At 42.5% G+C, this 19313-nt stretch overlaps 1 protein-coding gene across 1 annotated transcript in view; it reads right to left on the bottom strand.

The window, feature by feature from the left end:
- Positions 1-19313, bottom strand: part of LOC310991339 (phosphatidylinositol 3-kinase regulatory subunit alpha-like) — a 31323-nt gene that overhangs the window by 10889 nt on the left and 1121 nt on the right. Inside the window, exons 2-8 of the mRNA XM_083979012.1 lie at positions 15854-16397; positions 12782-12911; positions 10929-11021; positions 10759-10830; positions 10008-10124; positions 9107-9305; positions 5851-5933 (exon numbers count right to left, since the gene is read on the bottom strand). Of these exons, the coding sequence (XP_083835138.1) occupies positions 5851-5933; positions 9107-9305; positions 10008-10124; positions 10759-10830; positions 10929-11021; positions 12782-12911; positions 15854-16045 (886 nt within the window). The 5' untranslated portion in view covers positions 16046-16397. The remainder of the gene's footprint in view (positions 1-5850; positions 5934-9106; positions 9306-10007; positions 10125-10758; positions 10831-10928; positions 11022-12781; positions 12912-15853; positions 16398-19313) is intronic.

Raw genomic sequence — 19313 nt, 5'->3', positions numbered from 1 at the left:
TGTTGGATGGTGGGTCCATGTGGTGGTGAGGGGGCGGGGCTTAGTTGTGACATCACAAAGTGACAGGAAGTCCTGACGGCTGATTTTAAGGCTCAGTTTCTGAATCCAGGCTGTGTGCATTTCTCTGTGGACTGAGGCTTTGATACTTTCACAGTATTAATATAGAACCTAGAGCTGCTTTATAATCACACTACACATGGACATCTACCTTTATACTGTATGGAGCTTTAACACAAACATCTACCTTTATACTGTATGGAGCTTTAACACAAACATCTACCTTTATACTGTATGGAGCTTTAATACAAACATCTACCTTTATACTGTATGGAGCTTTAACACAAACATCTACCTTTATACTGTATGGAGCTTTAAAGGTGTACAGAAATGGCCGTTTGTCCTGTTTGTCGCGCCGAGTTGTCACGAGCTGCAACACGAGTTTACCCGAGTAAGGAAAACGAATTTGATTGGTCGTTATCGAGCGGGCGGGATATTCAAAGCTTGGGGCGAGCCCGAGCTCCGTGTGTGTGTGTGTGTGTGTCTCAGACGTTTGAATGACGGATTACGGATCCAATACCAGTGGCTGGTGAATCGTGTACAGGCTGACGTATAATCCGTGCGCCTGCATTATCCAATGCGAAAAAAAAAATACACACTTTCATCCTGGATTTACTCAAAAATAGAATTTTGCACAAAGTTTGGCCTACAACGTCTGAAAGATGAGTTATTACATTAATTTTATGACCCAAAGTGGGCTCAAATTCAATTTTCTTTTCTGTACACCTTTAATAGAGGGTATGCGTTTACGTCATGTTGCCCTCGGCAACGCCCCGTTCGATCGGACTGAGTGGCAAAACAAGCGTCCCTCAACATGCTGGCGGATAGCGGTGGACTTATAAACTGGATAAAATATCTTATATCAAAACAAATTGATGTCAAAAGGAATCGACAACCAGCTCCCCAAAACCGTCTGCTGCACGGACACTGACTGTAACACGCAGTGTGACCGCGGTACCTGCAGAGCGACAGACACGCTCAGTGTTACTGTGCAGAGGGACGAGATTACAGCCGTTACTGTCGTCCTGACAGTGACTCCCGACACTTAAACCCGAGCTGCTTTTATTCTGAAAAACTCTGACCAGTCAAACTGTAGGATGTGTTGGAGGACTAATTTATCTAAACATCATAACTATGACACCAGAAACTGTAAACACAGCTGATCGATCGAAAAAAATGACCGCTCCAGCGAAATTACTTTACGTCATTGAGAACAGGTTCTTGAATGCAACTCGGTCAAAGTGAGACGTATCCTCAAGATTTTTAGCAGCTCTGTTAGGTCATGCTGCTTTACATGCTGGCAAAGATAGACATGTCAGACTTGTGTGGGCTCGGAGGAAATCGCTTCGTTACCTGCTCGTTTTTAAACTTTGGCGGCTCTGCCACTCGTCTTTTTGCCACTCAGTGGACGTTCCACAGCGACTTCCGAGTACCGTGACGTCATGTGCATACCCTCTATACAAACATCTACCTTTATACTGTATGGAGCTTTAACACAAACATCTACCTTTATACTGTATGGAGCTTTAATACAAACATCTACCTTTATACTGTATGGAGCTTTAACACAAACATCTACCTTTATACTGTATGGAGCTTTAACACAAACATCTACTTTTATTCTGAAGGAGCTTTAACACAAACGTCTACTTTTATTCTGAAGGAGCTTTAACACAAACGTCTACCTTTATTCTGTAGGAGCTTTAACACAAACGTCTACCTTTATTCTGTAGGAGCTTTAACACAAACATCTACCTTTATTCTGAAGGAGCTTTAACACACCTGCTGCGCCACATCAACAACCAATCACATCCATCGACACAAAACACCTGCTGCACTTCCTTTTTTTTTCTTTTTTTATAAACTTTTCTATTCAATCAACATTAGATCTAATTAATAACAATCTGGTTCTTTCAATTATTGATCGTTAATCAATCAATCAATCGACCAATCAGTGAGCAGTAAGTTAGTTTGACGTTTAGGTGAAGAAGTTAAATTAGTTCAAGTTGATCAATTAAATCTTTATTGATCCTTTTACCTGGACTCTGCATGTTGATGTAGCAGAGGATTTTCTCTCGCCCTCCTCCTCCTCCCCCCTCCGCCGCCTCTCGCTCCATGGCGACCGTCTAACGAAAAACCAACGGCAACAACGACCGCCGCCGCTTCACGCCGCCGAAGCCGCCGAAGCTTCACGGGTGAAACCAAACAAACGACACGGACGACCGCGGTTCTCTGGATCTCATGATGTGGACGATTCGTCTTCGTCCTCGGAGAGAAAACCTGACGTCATGTGGAAGGAAACGGGTCGCCGCGGCTACATCCTCCTCTTCCTCCTCTTCTTCCTCTTCCTCCTCTTCTCTGTTTCTACTCGACTGCAGGATGTCCTCTCTCCTCTCTCCTCTCCTTTTCTCTCTCCTCTCTTTCTCTCTCTCTCTCTCCGTCGCTCAGATTACACCATCGACCTCAAAACTGTTTCCAGCCTTCATCATCATTATCATTTTCTTCATCATCATCATGTGATTTCAGCTTCGTCTCTTCTTCAGTTGTTCAGGCGTTTAAAACGACGCAACTTTCCCTTCCTCTCTCCCCCTCTCTCTTCTCTTTCTCCGTCCCTCTCGCTCTTCTTTTTTCTCCCTCCTCTCTCTCTCTCTCTCTCCTTTTCTCCTCTCCCTCTCTCCCTTCTTTTTCTCCCTCTCTCCCCTTTACCTCTCTCCTCTTTTTCTCCCTCTTCTTTTTCTCCCTCCCTCTCTTCTTTATCTTTCTCTCTCTCGTCTTTTTCTCCCTCTCACTCTTTCTCTCTCCTTTTCCCCTCTCTATCTTTCTTCTTTTTCTCCCTCTCTCTCCTTTTCTCAAATTCGCTTTTCTATCTCTCCTCTTTTTCTCCCTCTCTCTCTCTCCTTTTCTCAAATTCAAATTCGCTTTTCTCTCTCTCTCTCCTCTTTTTCTCCCTCTCACTCTTTCTCTCTCTCCTTCCCTCTCCCTTCTCTCTCCTCTTTTTCTCCCCCTCTCTCTCTCTCTCAGTTCAAAGCTCAGGAGAGCAGCTTGGAGATGTGTGACATCACCGTTGCCCCCAGCCAATCCTGCGATGGCAGTGATATCACCGAGGCAACACCCCCTCCCTCCCTCCCTCCCTCCCTCCCTCCTCCTCCTCGGTTGCTGCATCCTTCACTCGCTGGATGGATGATGTCATCGTTTCAGCTGCCGACTGACTCACGAGTCACAGACCCGATCGATCACATGGACGAGCCGATCAACCTGCCGATCGGCTTCATTGAACTCGCTGCACCGACGTCTAACAGGTGCAGGTGAGAAAATCCCTTTAATCCTGTTCTGTTCTTTACACAGAGCGAAATATTATTGATCCATTATGGATTATTAGCTAAGATCTATCAAAAAAAACAATCCCAATAAAGTTTATTCAAATAAGAATGAGAGCGTGAAGAGGAAGACTCATTGATCACGTGATCATGATAATAACCATACATTTCTTTAACACAAACGTCTAATTTTATTCTGAAGGAGCTTTACTTTTATTCTGAAGGAGCTTTAACACAAACGTCTACTTTTATTCTGAAGGAGCTTTAACACAAACATATCCCTTTATTTTGGAGGAGCTTTAAAGGTGTACAGAAAAGAAAACTGAATTTGAGCCCACTCTGGATCATAAAATGAGTGTAATAACTCATCTATCAGACGATGTAGGCCAAACTTTGTGCAAAATTCTATTTTTGAGTAAATCCGGGATGAAAGTGTGTATTTTTTTTTTCGCATTGGATAATGCAGGCGCACGGATTATACGTCAGCCTGTACACGATTCATCAGCCACTGATATTGGATCCTTAATCCGTCATTCAAATGTCTGAGACACGCACACACACACGGAGCTCGGTGTCGCCCCAAGCTTTGAATATCCCGCCTCGATAACGACCAATCAAATTCGTTTTCCTCACTCGGGTAAACTCGTGTTGCAGCTCATGACAACTCGGCGCGACAAACAGGACAAACGGCCATTTCTGTACACCTTTAATACAAACATCAACCTTTATTCTGAAGGAGCTTAAACACAAACGTCTACTTTTATTCTGAAGGAGCTTTGACACAAACGTCTACTTTTATTCTGAAGGAGCTTTAACACAAACGTCTACTTTTATTCTGAAGGAGCTTTATCTTTATTCTGAAGGAGCTTTAACACAAACGTCTACTTTTATTCTGAAGGAGCTTTGACACAAACGTCTAACAGGTGCAGGTCAGAAAATCTCTTTAATCCTGTTCTGTTCTTTACACAGAGTTAAATATTATTGATCCATTATTGCAACTATTATGGATTATTAACTAAGATCAATCAAAAAAACAAAAACAAATAAAGTTTATTTGAATGAGAGCGTGCAGAGGAAGACTCATTGACCACGTGATGATGATATTAACCATAAAACCAGCTGCACACTAATTAAACCCCGTGACGAGGTCGTCAGCTGACGTTCGACCTCGGTGGTTGAGAAACAGCTGCGACGCGTGAGAGTGACACAGAGACAACGTGACGCCGCCTCATCGTCGATAGAGGAAGTGAAAACCGACTGTCGAGGAAAATCAAGTGACGATGAGACGATGAGATTAAGACCAGGACCAGAAAACATCTGTTAAAGCTCCTTCAGAATAAAAGTAGACGTTTGTATCAAAGCTCCTTCAGAATAAAAGTAGACGTTTGTATCAAAGCTCCTTCAGAATAAAAGTATACATTCGTATCAAAGCTCCTTCAGAATAAAAGTGGACGTTTGTATCAAAGCTCCTTCAGAATAAAAGTATACATTCGTATCAAAGCTCCTTCAGAATAAAAGTGGACGTTTGTATCAAAACTCCATACATTATAATGGTAGATGTTTGTGTTAAAGCTCCTTCAGAATAAAAGTAGACGTTTGTGTTAAAGCTCCATACGGTATAAAGGTAGATGTTTGTGTTAAAGCTCCATACAGTATAAAGGTAGATGTTTGTATTAAAGCTACATACAGTATAAAGGTAGATGTTTATGTTAAAGCTCCATACAGTATAAAGGTAGATGTTTGTATTAAAGCTACATACAGTATAAAGGTAGATGTTTGTATTAAAGCTCCTTCAAAATAAAGGTAGATGTGTGTGTTTAAGCTCCTTCAGAATAAAAGTAGACATTTGTATTAAAAGCTCCTTCAGAATAAAAGTAGACGTTTATATCAAAGCTCCTTCATTATAAAGGTAGATGTTTGTGTTAAAGCTCCTTCAGAATAAAAGTAGACGTTTGTGTTAAAGCTCCATACGGTATAAAGGTAGATGTTTGTGTTAAAGCTCCATACAGTATAAAGGTAGATGTTTGTATTAAAGCTACATACAGTATAAAGGTAGATGTTTATGTTAAAGCTCCATACAGTATAAAGGTAGATGTTTGTGTTAAAGCTCCATACAGTATAAAGGTAGATGTTTGTATTAAAGCTACATACAGTATAAAGGTAGATGTTTGTGTTAAAGCTCCATACAGTATAAAGGTAGATGTTTGTGTTAAAGCTCCATACAGTATAAAGGTAGATGTTTGTGTTAAAGCTCCATACAGTATAAAGGTAGATGTCCATGTGTAGTGTGATTATAAAGCAGCTCTAGGTTCTATATTAATACTGTGAAAGTATCAAAGCCTCAGTCCACAGAGAAATGCACACAGCCTGTATTCAGAAACTGAGCCTTAAAACCAGCCGTCAGGACTTCCTGTCACTTTGTGATGTCACAACAAAGCAGCCAGAAAGAAAGAAAGAAAGAAAGACGACGACTTACCGGGTGCAGCTTGGTTCATGTTGAGCTCACTGGTGATCAGAACATCCAGCACCTGCACCAGAGGATCCAGACCGGACTCAGACCTGAACAGAGACACAGATTTAAAATTAAAACAGTCGTCGGACATATTAGCGTCAGAAGTTTTTACAGAGGAGGATTGTGGATTTCTCTTTTTATCACTCTGTAAATGAGAAAATACTGTCACCAGCCCTAAAAAAAAACAAATTTCGCCCTGTTTTTAGTAATAAAAGGTTGCATAAATGAGGCTGTGAATGATGTATCAACAATCCCCTCTGTAAAAACCTTCAGAATATAGAAAGGGATCAAAGTGGAAGGTTTGGTGCATATTCTCATTTGCCCAGGTCATAGTATTTCAAAGGAGGTTAAATCGAAAGCAACTGGACTTGGTTATTTGTCTAGGAAGACGTTTCACCTCTCATCCAAGAGGCTTCGTCAGTTCATGTAGCATCTGACCAGGCTGGGACTGGTCCAACTATCTGGTGTGGAGACTCACTATTTAACCTCTTGTGTGGGCGTTCACAAGGGTGATGATGTCACTGGTTCCCTTTTCGACTTCGTTAGTGCCCTATGTCGTTATAACAACATAGGGCACTAACGAAGTCGAAACCAACTTTCCATCAACGACAGTCATTTAAACGACCGTCGTTGGCACTTGGAGCACAAAAGGGAACCAGTGACATCATCACCCTTGTGAACGCCCACACAAGAGGTTAAATAGTGAGTCTCCACACCAGATAGTTGGACCAGTCCCAGCCTGGTCAGATGCTACATGAACTGATGAAGCCTCTTGGATGAGAGGTGAAACGTCTTCCTAGACAAATAAATAAGTCCAGTTGCTTTCGATTTAACCTCCTTTGAAAAAAAAAATCAAAGTGGAAGGTTTGGTGTCTGTAGGTGCTGCTGAAGTGGAGATTTCTAGCTCAGAGTCTGAAAAACTCTTTCTGAGAAAACGGCCTTTAAAGATTTGTACTGTAAAATTACAGAGATTGTTATTGTCAATCGTACTTTTATGATTTGTAGCCGATACAAAGAGACTCTTGGTGAATTTAGGAGGAATTTACAGATAAAATGAAGTAAAAATAAAAACCTTAAAGCAGAAGTAAGTGATATATTTGTGTTAATATAAGTCTTAAATAGTTATATCTTCCGACAGCAATCACTTACATAGAGTGTTTGGACCGAAAAACGGGTCTGTCAGTCACTCTGCGCCGAGGAGAAAACATTTATCGTATCCTACAGTTTTTATCCAATGAGGAGAGAGAACGGCATGCAGGGCTGTGTGTGCAGCCAAGGAACGCCGTGAATGTGGTGACGTAGGGACGAGGACTGTTATGGTGCGTTCAAGGAAACTCGTATTTTTCCGACCATGAAGTTGTACCAGTTCGATCTGGTACGAGTTCACCGGTCGGAAGTTACGAGTGGCCGTTATAGTGACTTTCACCGGTAAAACAGGTCGGAAAAACACGAGTGGGTTGCCTGGAACGCTACAAAGTCGTAAGTTGTGACTTGAAGCTGTAATTTACGATTTCAAAAGCCTGCCTGGAACGCAGCATTAGCGAAAACGACCGGACCACTTACTTCTGCTTTAATGTTGATTTTCTACCATTTCTTTCCACTAATCAGAAAGAAGACACGTTTCATGAAATAACAAATGTTTTTGCCTGGAAGTGTCTCATAATGAAGCGTTTTAAAATAAACCAGACTGTCAACAGGAAGTGACTCAGACTCCTTTAATGACAACTTCCTGTTCTTTATCTTAGGTTGTGTCCGAAATCACTCACTCATTCCCTCCTCCCTACTCCCTTCATAGTGAATTCAATATAGTGACTCACTGGTCAGATAAAAAAACACTTTCGGACACTACTCCGCCGCACAGTTCATTACGTATTAGGTCGCGTAATTAAAACGTTCCGACCGCGATCGTAACGGCCGGTGTAGGTACCATGGATACAACCATGGTAACGGCCGGTGTAGCATAGACCTATGGGTGTATAGGTACCAACATAAAAAGAGGAGTAAAGCAATATGTTAAGCGGTAATATATATATTTAAGCATCAAAGATGTTCAATCAAACCCACATAGTTTTAAACAACGTTCAAAACACACACTGCCAGTGTCACAACTAAGCATAAAGTCTGTTAGCTTAATGCTAACGTATAAGGTAAAACCTCATAGACGGGCTAACAGAAATTAGCCTCGCTATCCAGAGTCTGTGGTCAGTTTATAACACTTGTTAGGAAATTTGCTCCGACGTTTGTTTTGGGAGTCTGTTGAAGCCGCGACCAGACAACTCTGGCAGCTGGACACATTATTGAGGCTGCTGCACTACTGCATTTATTTGGTAGCTACACCGGTCACTACTTGCATTTATTTGGTAGCTACACCGGTCACTACTGCATTTATTTGGTAGCTACACCGGTCACTACTGCATTTATTTGGTAGCTACACCGGTCACTACTTGCATTTATTTGGTAGCTACACCGGTCACTACTTGCATTTATTTGGTAGCTACACCGGTCACTACTTCATTTATTTGGTAGCTACACCGGTCGCTCTGGGCCGCTGTGGTAACGGCGATCCGTGACCGCAATGCATGATGGGATATCTTGCTCCGGTTAGTGACCATCGGATGTTCACTACATTTGGCGGTGAATTGTGGGATAGATTCAGTCACTACATAGTGAACATTTATAATCACTAAACATTCGGACACCACTACAACATGGCCTGGTCACTAGGCCTGGGACGATATGCTGTTCTCCCGATTTGATTCTTCTACGATTTTTTAGATGGCGATTCGATTTAAATTGCGATTCTACGATATTGCAGATTCTCTCGATTTTTAGTCTGAATTTTTTACATTTATCTGCACACAAATACTGTAGGAGCCTATAAATTAACATACTCCATTATAAAGTGAACTTAAACCCTTTTCAAAACTTGGACTCTCTGTATGTAAAAAAGGCGAACAAATGCACATTGCACAATATTTAAAAAAATTCAACAAAAAATAAATAAATAAATCGATTTTTGAAGAAAAAAAAAATCGATTTAAAAATCGTCAAAAGAGATATTGCGCTATTTATGTGAATCGATTTTTTCTCCCACCCCTAGTGGTCACTATATAGTGAGCAGGGGGGGATTTCGGACACAGCCTTAGTTTGGTTCAGACGTCTCTATTCAGCTGATCAGTGTGTGTGTGTGTGTGTGTGTGTGTGTGTGTGTGTGTCTCACCCTGCGCTCTGTCTGAACAGCAGTGGACTGAAGCTCTCGGCCAGGCTTCGGGGGCTCAGCTGGTTTCTGGCGCTGTGCAGACAGAGCCGCGCGAGGTGTCGCACCACGCTGAGCAGCGTCAGGCCGAACTGGGCCGGGCAGGCCGGCGAGCTCGCCACGCCGCGCAGCAGCTGGGCGCATTCCTCCGGGTCCCGCACCTCTGAGGACAGAACAGACGGCGACACGGCGGTGAGCAGTCGGAGTCGCTGCAGTAACGTTGCAGGTTCTGCTGACTAAGGCTGCAACTAACGATTATTTTCATTATCGATTAATATGTCGATTATTTAAACCAGTGGTTCTCAAACTTTTTTACATCAAGAACCCCTAAATTAACACAAATAAGCAAACACCAGAAATACACAAATATGAGACTGAAGAACGTTTCTTTTTTAGTCGATGTACGTTCAAATTAGGGCCAATGGCGTGAATTCTTGGAAATGAATAAATTTGGAAAAAAGTGGTACAATTTCTCAAAAAATATTTAAACATTTCTAGAAAAAAATTGTAAAAATTGTCCCAAAAAAAGTAATAAAAAAAAATAATTCTATAAGAAAGTGGTAAGATTTCTAAAAAAAAAAGAAAAAAAAGAAAAAGTAAAATAATTTCTTTAAAAAAAGTGGTACAATTTCTCAAAAAACAATTACACATTTCTAGAAAAAAAGTTGTAAAAATTCTCCCGCAAAAAAAGTAGAAAAAAAAAAATTCTCGAAGTGGTAAAAAAAAGAAAAAAAAAAGAAGTAAAACATTTTTTTTTTATTATAGAAAAAGTGGTAAAAAGGAACAAATAAACCATCTTAAAAAACTACTCAAACCGATTATTAGATTATCAGAATAGTTGATGATTAATGGGTTAATTTCCGACCTTGCACAGCGTGGATCATGTCGCCCTGCAGCGAGGGCGGCAGCACGGGGCCGGGCAGGTCCAGCAGGAATCGGACCACGGCGTCGCAAAGGGACGCCACGTCCAGCTGCTCCAGGTCTGAAACACACACACACACACACACACACACACACACACACACACAGGACTCGCTTTATTCAAGAACCCACAGAACCATTAAAGGGATAGTTCACCCAAAATTGAAATTGTCCTGAAAAAATTTGAATAGGTCTATGTTTCAAGCTGGTTTTGTAGCGGAAGCTTCTCGAAGCTCCTCTTCCCGGTTCGTCAAATTTGGACGGACCGGGAAGAGGAGCTTCGAGAAGCTTCCGCTACAAACAAGCTTGAAACATAGACCTATTCAAATTTTTTCAGGACAATTTCTCATGTCGGGGCTTCAATACAAGAGGGACATTACATACGAGCAGCATGGAGGTATTTGGATGTTTTTTGGTGTGTCTTTTTGTTACGAAGACAGTTGGTATCCATTTGCAACCGTTATATGGACATGCACCGCTACGCCGAGACCCCCTGTAACTCAGAGAAGCCACGGAGGACTCTGAAACTTCTCCCAGCCCTTAGTCCACATGAGGGGGAGTAGATAATGAGGGAAATTTCAATTTTGGGTGAACTATCCCTTTAACCCCCGATTTTTCCCGATTTGGGAGTCGGTGGAAACGTGGACGTCCGGTTCTGACAGAGACACGAGAGTCAAAACGAAGCGAGTCCTCACCGGCGTCGGCGAGCTGGCGGGCGTCGGGACCGGCTCCGCTCGCGGTGCGGTAAACGGCCGGACTGTCCAGACCTGCAGCAGAAAACAGGAAGGAAGGGGTTAAACAGGCAGAACAGCTGGTGAACATCTGGTGAACATCTGGTGAACATCTGGGCCGGTGAGTCCGTTACCTTTGGTCTCCACGGCCTCCATCAGGCGGCTGAGCAGCGGCGGCGCCGTGTCCGGGGGTCCGAACTGATCCGGCAGGTCGGGCAGCATGAAGCCTGAGAGAGAGAAACCAGGGATTAAAACAAAAACAAAAAACCTTTTCACTGAAATTACATTCAAATTTTTTAGCTCATTACACCTCTACCAGCTTATTATTAACGTAACTAATTCTGTTATGTAACATTTACACACACTTAAGTTTTACCAACTCAATATAAAACTTCAAGAGGGGAAATTGAAATATTATCAGTCGTTAGGGTTTGGATTTTAACAATTCCGATTCCGATTCCGATTCTCTATTTCGATTCCTGTTCTGAACGATTCTCGATTCCGATTCTTTGAGGTGCAGGTCAACAGGTCACAACTTATTTCACAGGATATTTTTTTATTTGACAAACTCTTCACACAGGCCATTTTTGCATGAATGCTTGGACTTCAAACATACATCTTACACAGCTTGTAAGACCTCCAAAAGGCCTCCAAAAATAGATTTTTGCCAACTATGGTATTCAATTAAAAGGGAGGGTCCCTAACTGTAACTATAAAACTGAAACTTGGCAAGCAGTCTAACATACAAAGAGCTGCAGAACAGGTGACTGTATATGCAACACAATAAAACAAACACTGGAGCAGTCATGATGACAAATCAAAAACTGTTTTTGTTTAAGAAGTTAATCATGTCTGGCTAGCTCGATGGGAGGACTGGGTGGAGCTCCACACTGACAAGCTACCGGCAGCACAGCGCCTCTGTCTGCCGCTTCAAAGTAAAACGCCGCTGTCTGACGTTTAATAGCGGCGGGGATGGTTGTGAGAATAGATGCGGTGGTGCGAGGTGGGTCAAATTACTGCAAACTAGTGCAAGCGGAGTAAAACAAACAAACCAGTGCGGACATTTAGGAACCGAAAAAAAGGATCGAAATTCAAACGGCTTCTTAACGACTCTGGAACCGGACGTTAGGAACCGGTTCCTATTTGGATCAACCAATCAGATCGCCGGATTTCACCTTTTACGTTTTATAACTGGATATACGCGGCTCTCGGCTGGAGCTCATTTCATCACAACGACTTGTAATGACACCAAGGTTAAAGGGTGGGGGGGGGGGGGGGGGCAACGAAAAGTCTGAACGCTCAGAAAGAGGCGACATCATCAGCCAGGTCTCACACACACACACACACACACACACACAGAGCAGCAGACAGCATCAACACACACACACACTTCCTGTGTTGTGTGGTAGAACATAACAGAGCTGAGATCTGTTCAGTCAGCAACCGCAGCCCTGAACACACACCAGCTGTGTGTGCGCGTGTGTGTGTGCGCGTGTGTGTGTGCGCGTGTGTGTGTGTGCATGTATGTGTGTGCGTTTCCCAAAACTGAAGGCTTTTAAAGTAGACATGTGGTTCTGAGGTTTTTCTATAATGTGTTTTTTCCATCTCGTGGGTTAAAGTTCAGTGTGTGTGTGTGTGTGTGTGTGTGTGTGTGTGTGTGTGTGTGTGTGTGTGTGGTGTGTGTGTGTGTGTGTGTGTGTGTGTGTGTGTGAGGAAGCAGCTGAAGGAAGCTGAAGTGTGTGTGAGTCACACCGAGCCGCCGTTTTCAGGCTGGAAACTGTTTCTCCAGCTTCCAGAGAAGAAGCGGCGCCGTCCCCGGTCGCCGTGGTGACGACGCGTAGCGGTCGCCGTGGTGACGACGCGTCCAGGGGGGCGGAGCCTGGCTGTCCCGACCGACCAATAGCAGTCGAGACCAGACGCAGCGGTCGCCGTGGTGACGCGGTCGATTAAAAAGGATAAAATCGTCTGCGTGAGCGACGTCACTCACCCTCGGACTCGGAGTCGGTCCTGGCCGACGCGGCCGACGGCGGTCTGGGGGGGCGGGGCTTCGGCGTGGGCGGGGACATCCGCTTCCTGCCCACAAACTCCACATACGTCCCCGGGAAGTCGCCTTTCTCCTGACGAGACACAAACACAGAGATCAGAGTTATTGATCCTGATCAATGGAAACGTCTTCACTACTAATATCACGATACTTTTACTATTACTGTACTAATACTACAGTACTGTATTACTACCACCAGTAATGCTCTGTAAATATGTAAATATATTATAAATAAATACATAGTTATAACATGTTGTTATTGATTGATTAGTTGATTGAAATCTTTATTTTGAACATGTGTGAGCTGTGAAATCAAAACAAAACTAACTAACTAACTATCCATAATCAGAGAAAAAAATAGAAAGAATATATATAAAAAACCTACTAATTTTACTACTAATTAACTAATAACAATAAATAAAATAAAGTTCAAAAAGGAGTAGGAAGAAGTAAAAACGTATTGAAAGGAGAATTCCGGTCATTTTTGACCCCTAAATCGTTGTCCTGTTGGTCAGCCAGTGTTGGTTGGAGCGAAAAACGCGACTAAAATTGATGCAGGCAAACTGGAATTTGTAAAGAAATCATCACAACAAGGAAAAGGTGTTAGTTTCTGTGGCGGGGAGAGCAGGCGCTCTGCGATGGGATAGTAATGTCTTTCCAGGATGTTTCAGAGTTCGGCTATCTGAGGTGAGTGGCTACATGCAAAAACACAGAGTTTATACTGTTAATACTGTAACTATACGAGTTCAGTGGTGTCTCTAAAGCTGCGTTCACATCAGACCTTTTATTTTTGTTGCTGTCGCTCGTATCGCTCCGACAAAAACGCTCCGTCGCTCAGCTGCATTCGCTCGTCAATTTGGCACAGAGCCACAGACTGGCATTTTCGCTTTGATGACGTCATGCCCACTGCCATGTGTCTCTGTTTACACCGGTACCACCGGGGTTACGGCAGCCAAGTTGGGATTTCTCATCTCGAGCGACAGGAGCGACTCGAGTGAAAAAACGCTCCGTCGCTCCGAGCCCCAGCGTTTTTATCGCCTGGGCGATTAACCGCTCGTTTGCATTGACTTAACATGTAAACTCGTCGCTCGTTCTAAAAACAAAAGGTCCGGTGTGAACGCAGCTTTAGGATTCCAGTCATGAACTGTTTTCTGAGTGTTTGTTGTGGTTGAAAGAATTGCCCTCATAGGTTAGCGTTGTTGCTATCCCTAGTAGGGCCCGACCGATATGGATTTTTTGGGGCCGATGCCGATTACGATTATTAGGGGGTAAAAAATCCGATAACCGATTAATCGGCCGATTATTTTTTTTAATATAAAGTTTTAAAATTTTTATTAATTTAAGTAATATATCTACATAAATTATATAATATATAAATTAGGGCTGCCAAAATTTCCTTGGTCAATTGGTTGCAGGAAAAAACAACAACATTTGGAGCCCTGTCTTGTCAAAATTAAGTCAAAATCAATGTGACTGAACTGTGAAAGGCTATAGGGCTTTTATTTTGAAGGGCCAGATACAGGAAGTCATGACACGTGACACTTTTTTGTTGTTGTTGTTGTTTTTACACGGCACGGTGGTCTCTCTCTCTCTCTCGCTCTCTCTCTTTTTTTTTCTTTAGCGAATGTTGTTCCAGACGTTTCTGGTTTGTTTACTCCGACGTGGAAGCACGTATCACCGCTGTTTTTAACCATTAGCGGGTGCTGCCGCGAGCCCCGGTCCCACAGCGTTCACAGGCAGTCAGTCTCACGGAGCAGAGACATGATAGTCCCGCTGCAGTCAGAGACCCGCACCGCCGCCCCTCCTCCCCCCGTGTTACAGCCTCAGTCAGCTCAGTCACTCACCCACCTCATCTAGGTACTGTGTTTATTGGTGATAAACGGGCATACTGCCTGTAATTAGCCTACGGTAAAACCCGACCGGCTTGTTGAATCTCGGACCCAACACGGCCGGAGTCACGAGCATTAATTAATTCACCCGACCGCGGCAAAAAAGAAAAGAAAAGAAAAGGAAAGCATGTCCTGCTCAGTCACTCTGCTGTGCTGTGAGGTGGTTATAGTGGATAGTGGAGAGAGAGGATGCGCCCTCTACAGGATAAATAGCCTAATGTCGGGGGATCTTTTTAAATGGGGGAACATTTTCACAGTAAAACCAAGTCTTATTCCCTGCATTTTATTTCTGAAAATATCGGCGACAATCAGCGAGTTTTGGCCGATTACCGATTATTCTCAAATGGGCTATAATCGGCCGATTTAATCGGCTCGCCGATAAATCGGTCGGGCCCTAATCCCTAGCGCCGGGTAGCCATGGTGTAACTCCGGTTTGCCTGCATCAATTTTAGTCATGTTTTTTGCTCCAACCAACACTGGATTTAGGGGTCAAAAATGACCGGAATTCTCCTTTAAAGGGATAGTTCAACATTTTGTCAAATTGGCCCATTGCCATAATCCCTAATCCCTGGGATTTCTTGGTTTCCCATCTCATCAAACTCATCAAATACACAATCCAACAACTCCACAACGCTCTGGTGGACAAGTTGTGAGCTGCACATTCACCACGCTATGAGATAATAACACAACGTTACCAGACAGAGTTGTTTTAGAGGGAAGTTCATGTAAAACCGCTGATGCGCGTTGCCTTCAGGGACAGTTTTTCATCAACAGTCTCTGTATTTCCCTCTAAAACAACTCTGTCTGGTAACGTTCTGTTATTATCTCATAGCGTGGTGAATGTGCAGGTCACAACTTGTCCACCAGAGCGTTGTGGAGTTGTTGGATTGTGTATTTGATGAGTTTGATGAGGGAAACCAATAAATCCCATAATGAGCCTCCGTAGCGTAGCTCTGAGCAGCTCATGGCTCTGCTCCGCCGTTCTAAAAACACCTTGCTCCGACAATTAAAGGTAACGAACCTACTGCTATGACTATAGGGATTATGGCAATGGGCCAGTTTGACAAAATGTTGAACTATCCCTTTAAAGGAGAATTCCGGTCAAAAATTTTTTTCTCTGCGTTACCTGCGTGGTCTCGTTGAATCCCGGCAGCCATCCGATCTCGGCCGGCCGCTCCTCGGCGCCGCCGCCGCAGCCGAGGGCGAGCAGCGCCCCCTTACTGACCAGCAGCATGTCGCCCACGTGCAGGTCGATGTCCTCCTCCCGCTCCTTCTTGTAGTCGTACAGCGCCCGGTACTGAAAGCCCTCGGAGCTCATCCTGCTGCTTGGTTGCTATGGCTACGACCCTCGGATACAAAAAACCTGAAGCTGAAGCTGAACTCCTCGTAGAAAAGAAATATAAAAATAGTTTGTTGTGTTTCTCTGCTGAGACCCTGAGGAAAACTAGTGCGGAGAACGTAGACGTGGAAGTGAAGACGTCGTCGTCGTCGTCGTCGTCTGCTGCTGTGTGTGAGTCTCCCCGGTCTCCATGGCGACTAAAGTCCTGTCATCCCTCCAGGCCGAGCCGCAGCCGCTCGATCACAGCGCCATCGCCGCCACCGCCGCCGCCGTTCATGAACAGGAGTCTCAGCAGAGGTAGCAGCCACATCTGGAGGAGGCGACGGGCGACCTGACAGGAAGAGGAGGAAGAGGAGGATCGATTCGTTATTTGGTCAATAAAATGTGACCTGATCCATCAAAATGAGTCACAGTGACCCACATTTCAAAGTTGAGATTTTGGTATCAATGGAAAGATTAGAAAATAAGATGTAGATGTAGATGAAAAAATGATACCCTAGTCAAAGTCATACATTTGATGGTTTTCGAGATGTGGCCATTTGAATTCTCTACTCTCTTATTCCGTCTAAAATCTGAGAAAATTGCAGTTAAAGTTCTCTGTTCTTGTACCACGTGATTACACGCATCCTATACGGTCCCTTGTTGTCATAGAGACACCATTCAATGACCCTCGGAAAGCAGGGAATCTCACAATTCAGATGCTTTTTTCAGCTCTAAGTAACTAACTATGGTACTTTATTGGTCACATATACAGCTAGTACAGTGAAATTCTTTCTCTGCATTTAACCCTCCCTGAGGAGCATCTCTATCATAAACGGTTCAGAAGTTGTCATGTTTTGTAAAACATGTGCAAGCGTTGTGTCGATGCTACGTTCGGTTTAGCATCGATGCTACGCTCTGTTAGCGCCGATGCTACGCTCTGTTAGCGTTGATGCTACTCGGTTTAGCATCTGTTTCTGTACCCGTCCCTTCTCGTCATAGAGGCACCATTCAATGACCGTCGGAAAGCGGAGAATCCCGCGATTCAGATGCAGTTTACAGCTCGTCTCTATCATGAACGGTTCAGGAGATATTTCATGTTTTGCACCGATGCAACGCTCATTTTCAGAGGGTTTAAGTTGCAGGTCGACTTTAATCATCATTTTCGTGCCTTTTCTCAATTATCTGGACTGTGAAACTTTGGGAGATTGTTTTTGAATGTCATTGCTTTGAAATTAGGGTAAAAAAATTTTTTTTTGATTTTCTATGGGTTTTCCACGTTATCAGCTGATTATCTAAAAATAGAACGTTGCGACATCCGACTCATTTTGATAGAACGGGTCACAAATGTTAAAAGGTTGAAAAACATCATCAGTGTTTCTCAAACCACCAGACGACATCGTCCTCTAATGTCTTGTTTTGTCCACAAACCAAAGAGAGACTCAGTTTATTGTCATAAAGGAACAAAGAAACCAGAAATATTCACATTGAAGAAGCTGGAATCAGAGAATCTGGACTTTTTTTCTTTAACAACTAGATCCGATACGACAGACTGAGTTCTACAGGTTAATTACACAGTTGAACATTATTTCAACATGAGGAGACGACGTCTTTCTACACCTGGAACAAACTCTACTAGTTCAGTGTTTTGTTGTGTTTTGACGTCCTTTCGACTTCCTGTCTCCTCTTCATTGCGCCGTCGTCATGGTGCTGTCACCAACAACAACAACCTCACACAGGAAGTGAATCAGAGGCGACGACGGGCTGAACTCATCTGGAGACTAACTCCAGTCTGTTCAACTGATTTAGAGCTGCAACAATTCATCCATTGATCGAACAATTATCGATTGTTAAATTAATCGTCAACTATTTAATAATCTAATAATCAATTTGAGTCGTTTTTATAAGAAAAAAAGTCCAAATTCTCTGATTCCAGCTTCTTCAATGTGAATATTTCTGGTTTCTTTGTTCCTTTATGACAATAAACTGAGTCTCTCTTTGGTTTGTGGACAAAATAAGACCAAACAACTAATCGATCAATCATTTACACAATTAACAGATTAATTGATAATTGCACACAGCCATTTTAAGGTGGACTGAACCGTTTTTACTATTTATTGTTACTCTCTATTGTACTTGTTTTAATTGCTCTTTTTTACCTGTCGTCTCACATAGGGATGTCACGATTACTTGTTTTCACAATTAATCGCCACAATTGTTTAATCGTAAAGGTTCCTAAATCCAAAAAAAGATTAAGTGGGAACCATGTCGGCAGATCAGCGCAACTCGCACGGAATGTAAACAAAGTTACGCAACATTATGAACAATATGAATCATCACCTGCGGGATATTAACCACCTTGCTTTGTACCCCAGAGTAAAGGTAAATACACAGTAATGGGTTAAATTATGTTAATGTCAATTTACCTAAAGTAACACTGAACTGGTGGCAGTTTAAACGTCAAATTTAAAAGTGCCTCATTTGTAGTAAATAAAATTTGAAAAACATTTGAATACTTCAAACATTTCCTCTGAAGGATTAATAATTGGTCCTATATTAATAGATTCTTTAAATAATTTGTTTATATAATTGGTAATGCAATTATATTGACTAGATTTGATTTTACACATTCATAGTGTTGTAAAATTATTGAATATAATAATAATCATACTAATCATGATTATTTCTCTGACAATAATCGTACCAAGAAAATCTATAATGGTGACATCCCTAATCTCACATCATTGTTGTGTATTTCTATGGTTTTGCTGCTGATCCACAAATCGCCCCTCAGGGACAATAAAGATATCTTGAATCTTGAACGCTTTTAATTTGGCGGGTTTGAGAACTTGAACCGCTGGAAAACTCATCAATCATAACAATAATGTTGTTATGTTAATTAGTTTCGCGAATTGGGATTTATTTATTATTTATTATTTATTACGTAACTTTTGTCTTTTCTAATTTATTTTCTTGTCATTTAATTAATAAATCACTTAGGATGTTGCAACTACTGCCTTTATCTGTTATTTGCACATTTTAGTTTAGTTTTTTGCTAGAACATATTGATATTTGACATTTGGCCCTGTTTTTTTACTTTTAGTTATAATAATTGTGTTTGCCTTTTTGTTTAGTGTGTATTCTTCTTGCCCTTTTCTCTTTTGGCGCTGCAACTGGAACCACAATTTCCTGAGGGGATTTCCCCAAGGGATCAATAAAGTTATCTATCTATCTATCTATCTATCTATCTATCTATTCCTCAACAAAC

This window comes from Trachurus trachurus, assembly GCF_905171665.1.
Source record: "Trachurus trachurus genome assembly, chromosome: 9".
Lineage (NCBI taxonomy): Eukaryota > Metazoa > Chordata > Actinopteri > Carangiformes > Carangidae > Trachurus > Trachurus trachurus.
The sequence above is the reverse complement of the archived record's forward strand: the minus strand, read 5'-3'. Positions and strand labels throughout refer to the sequence as shown.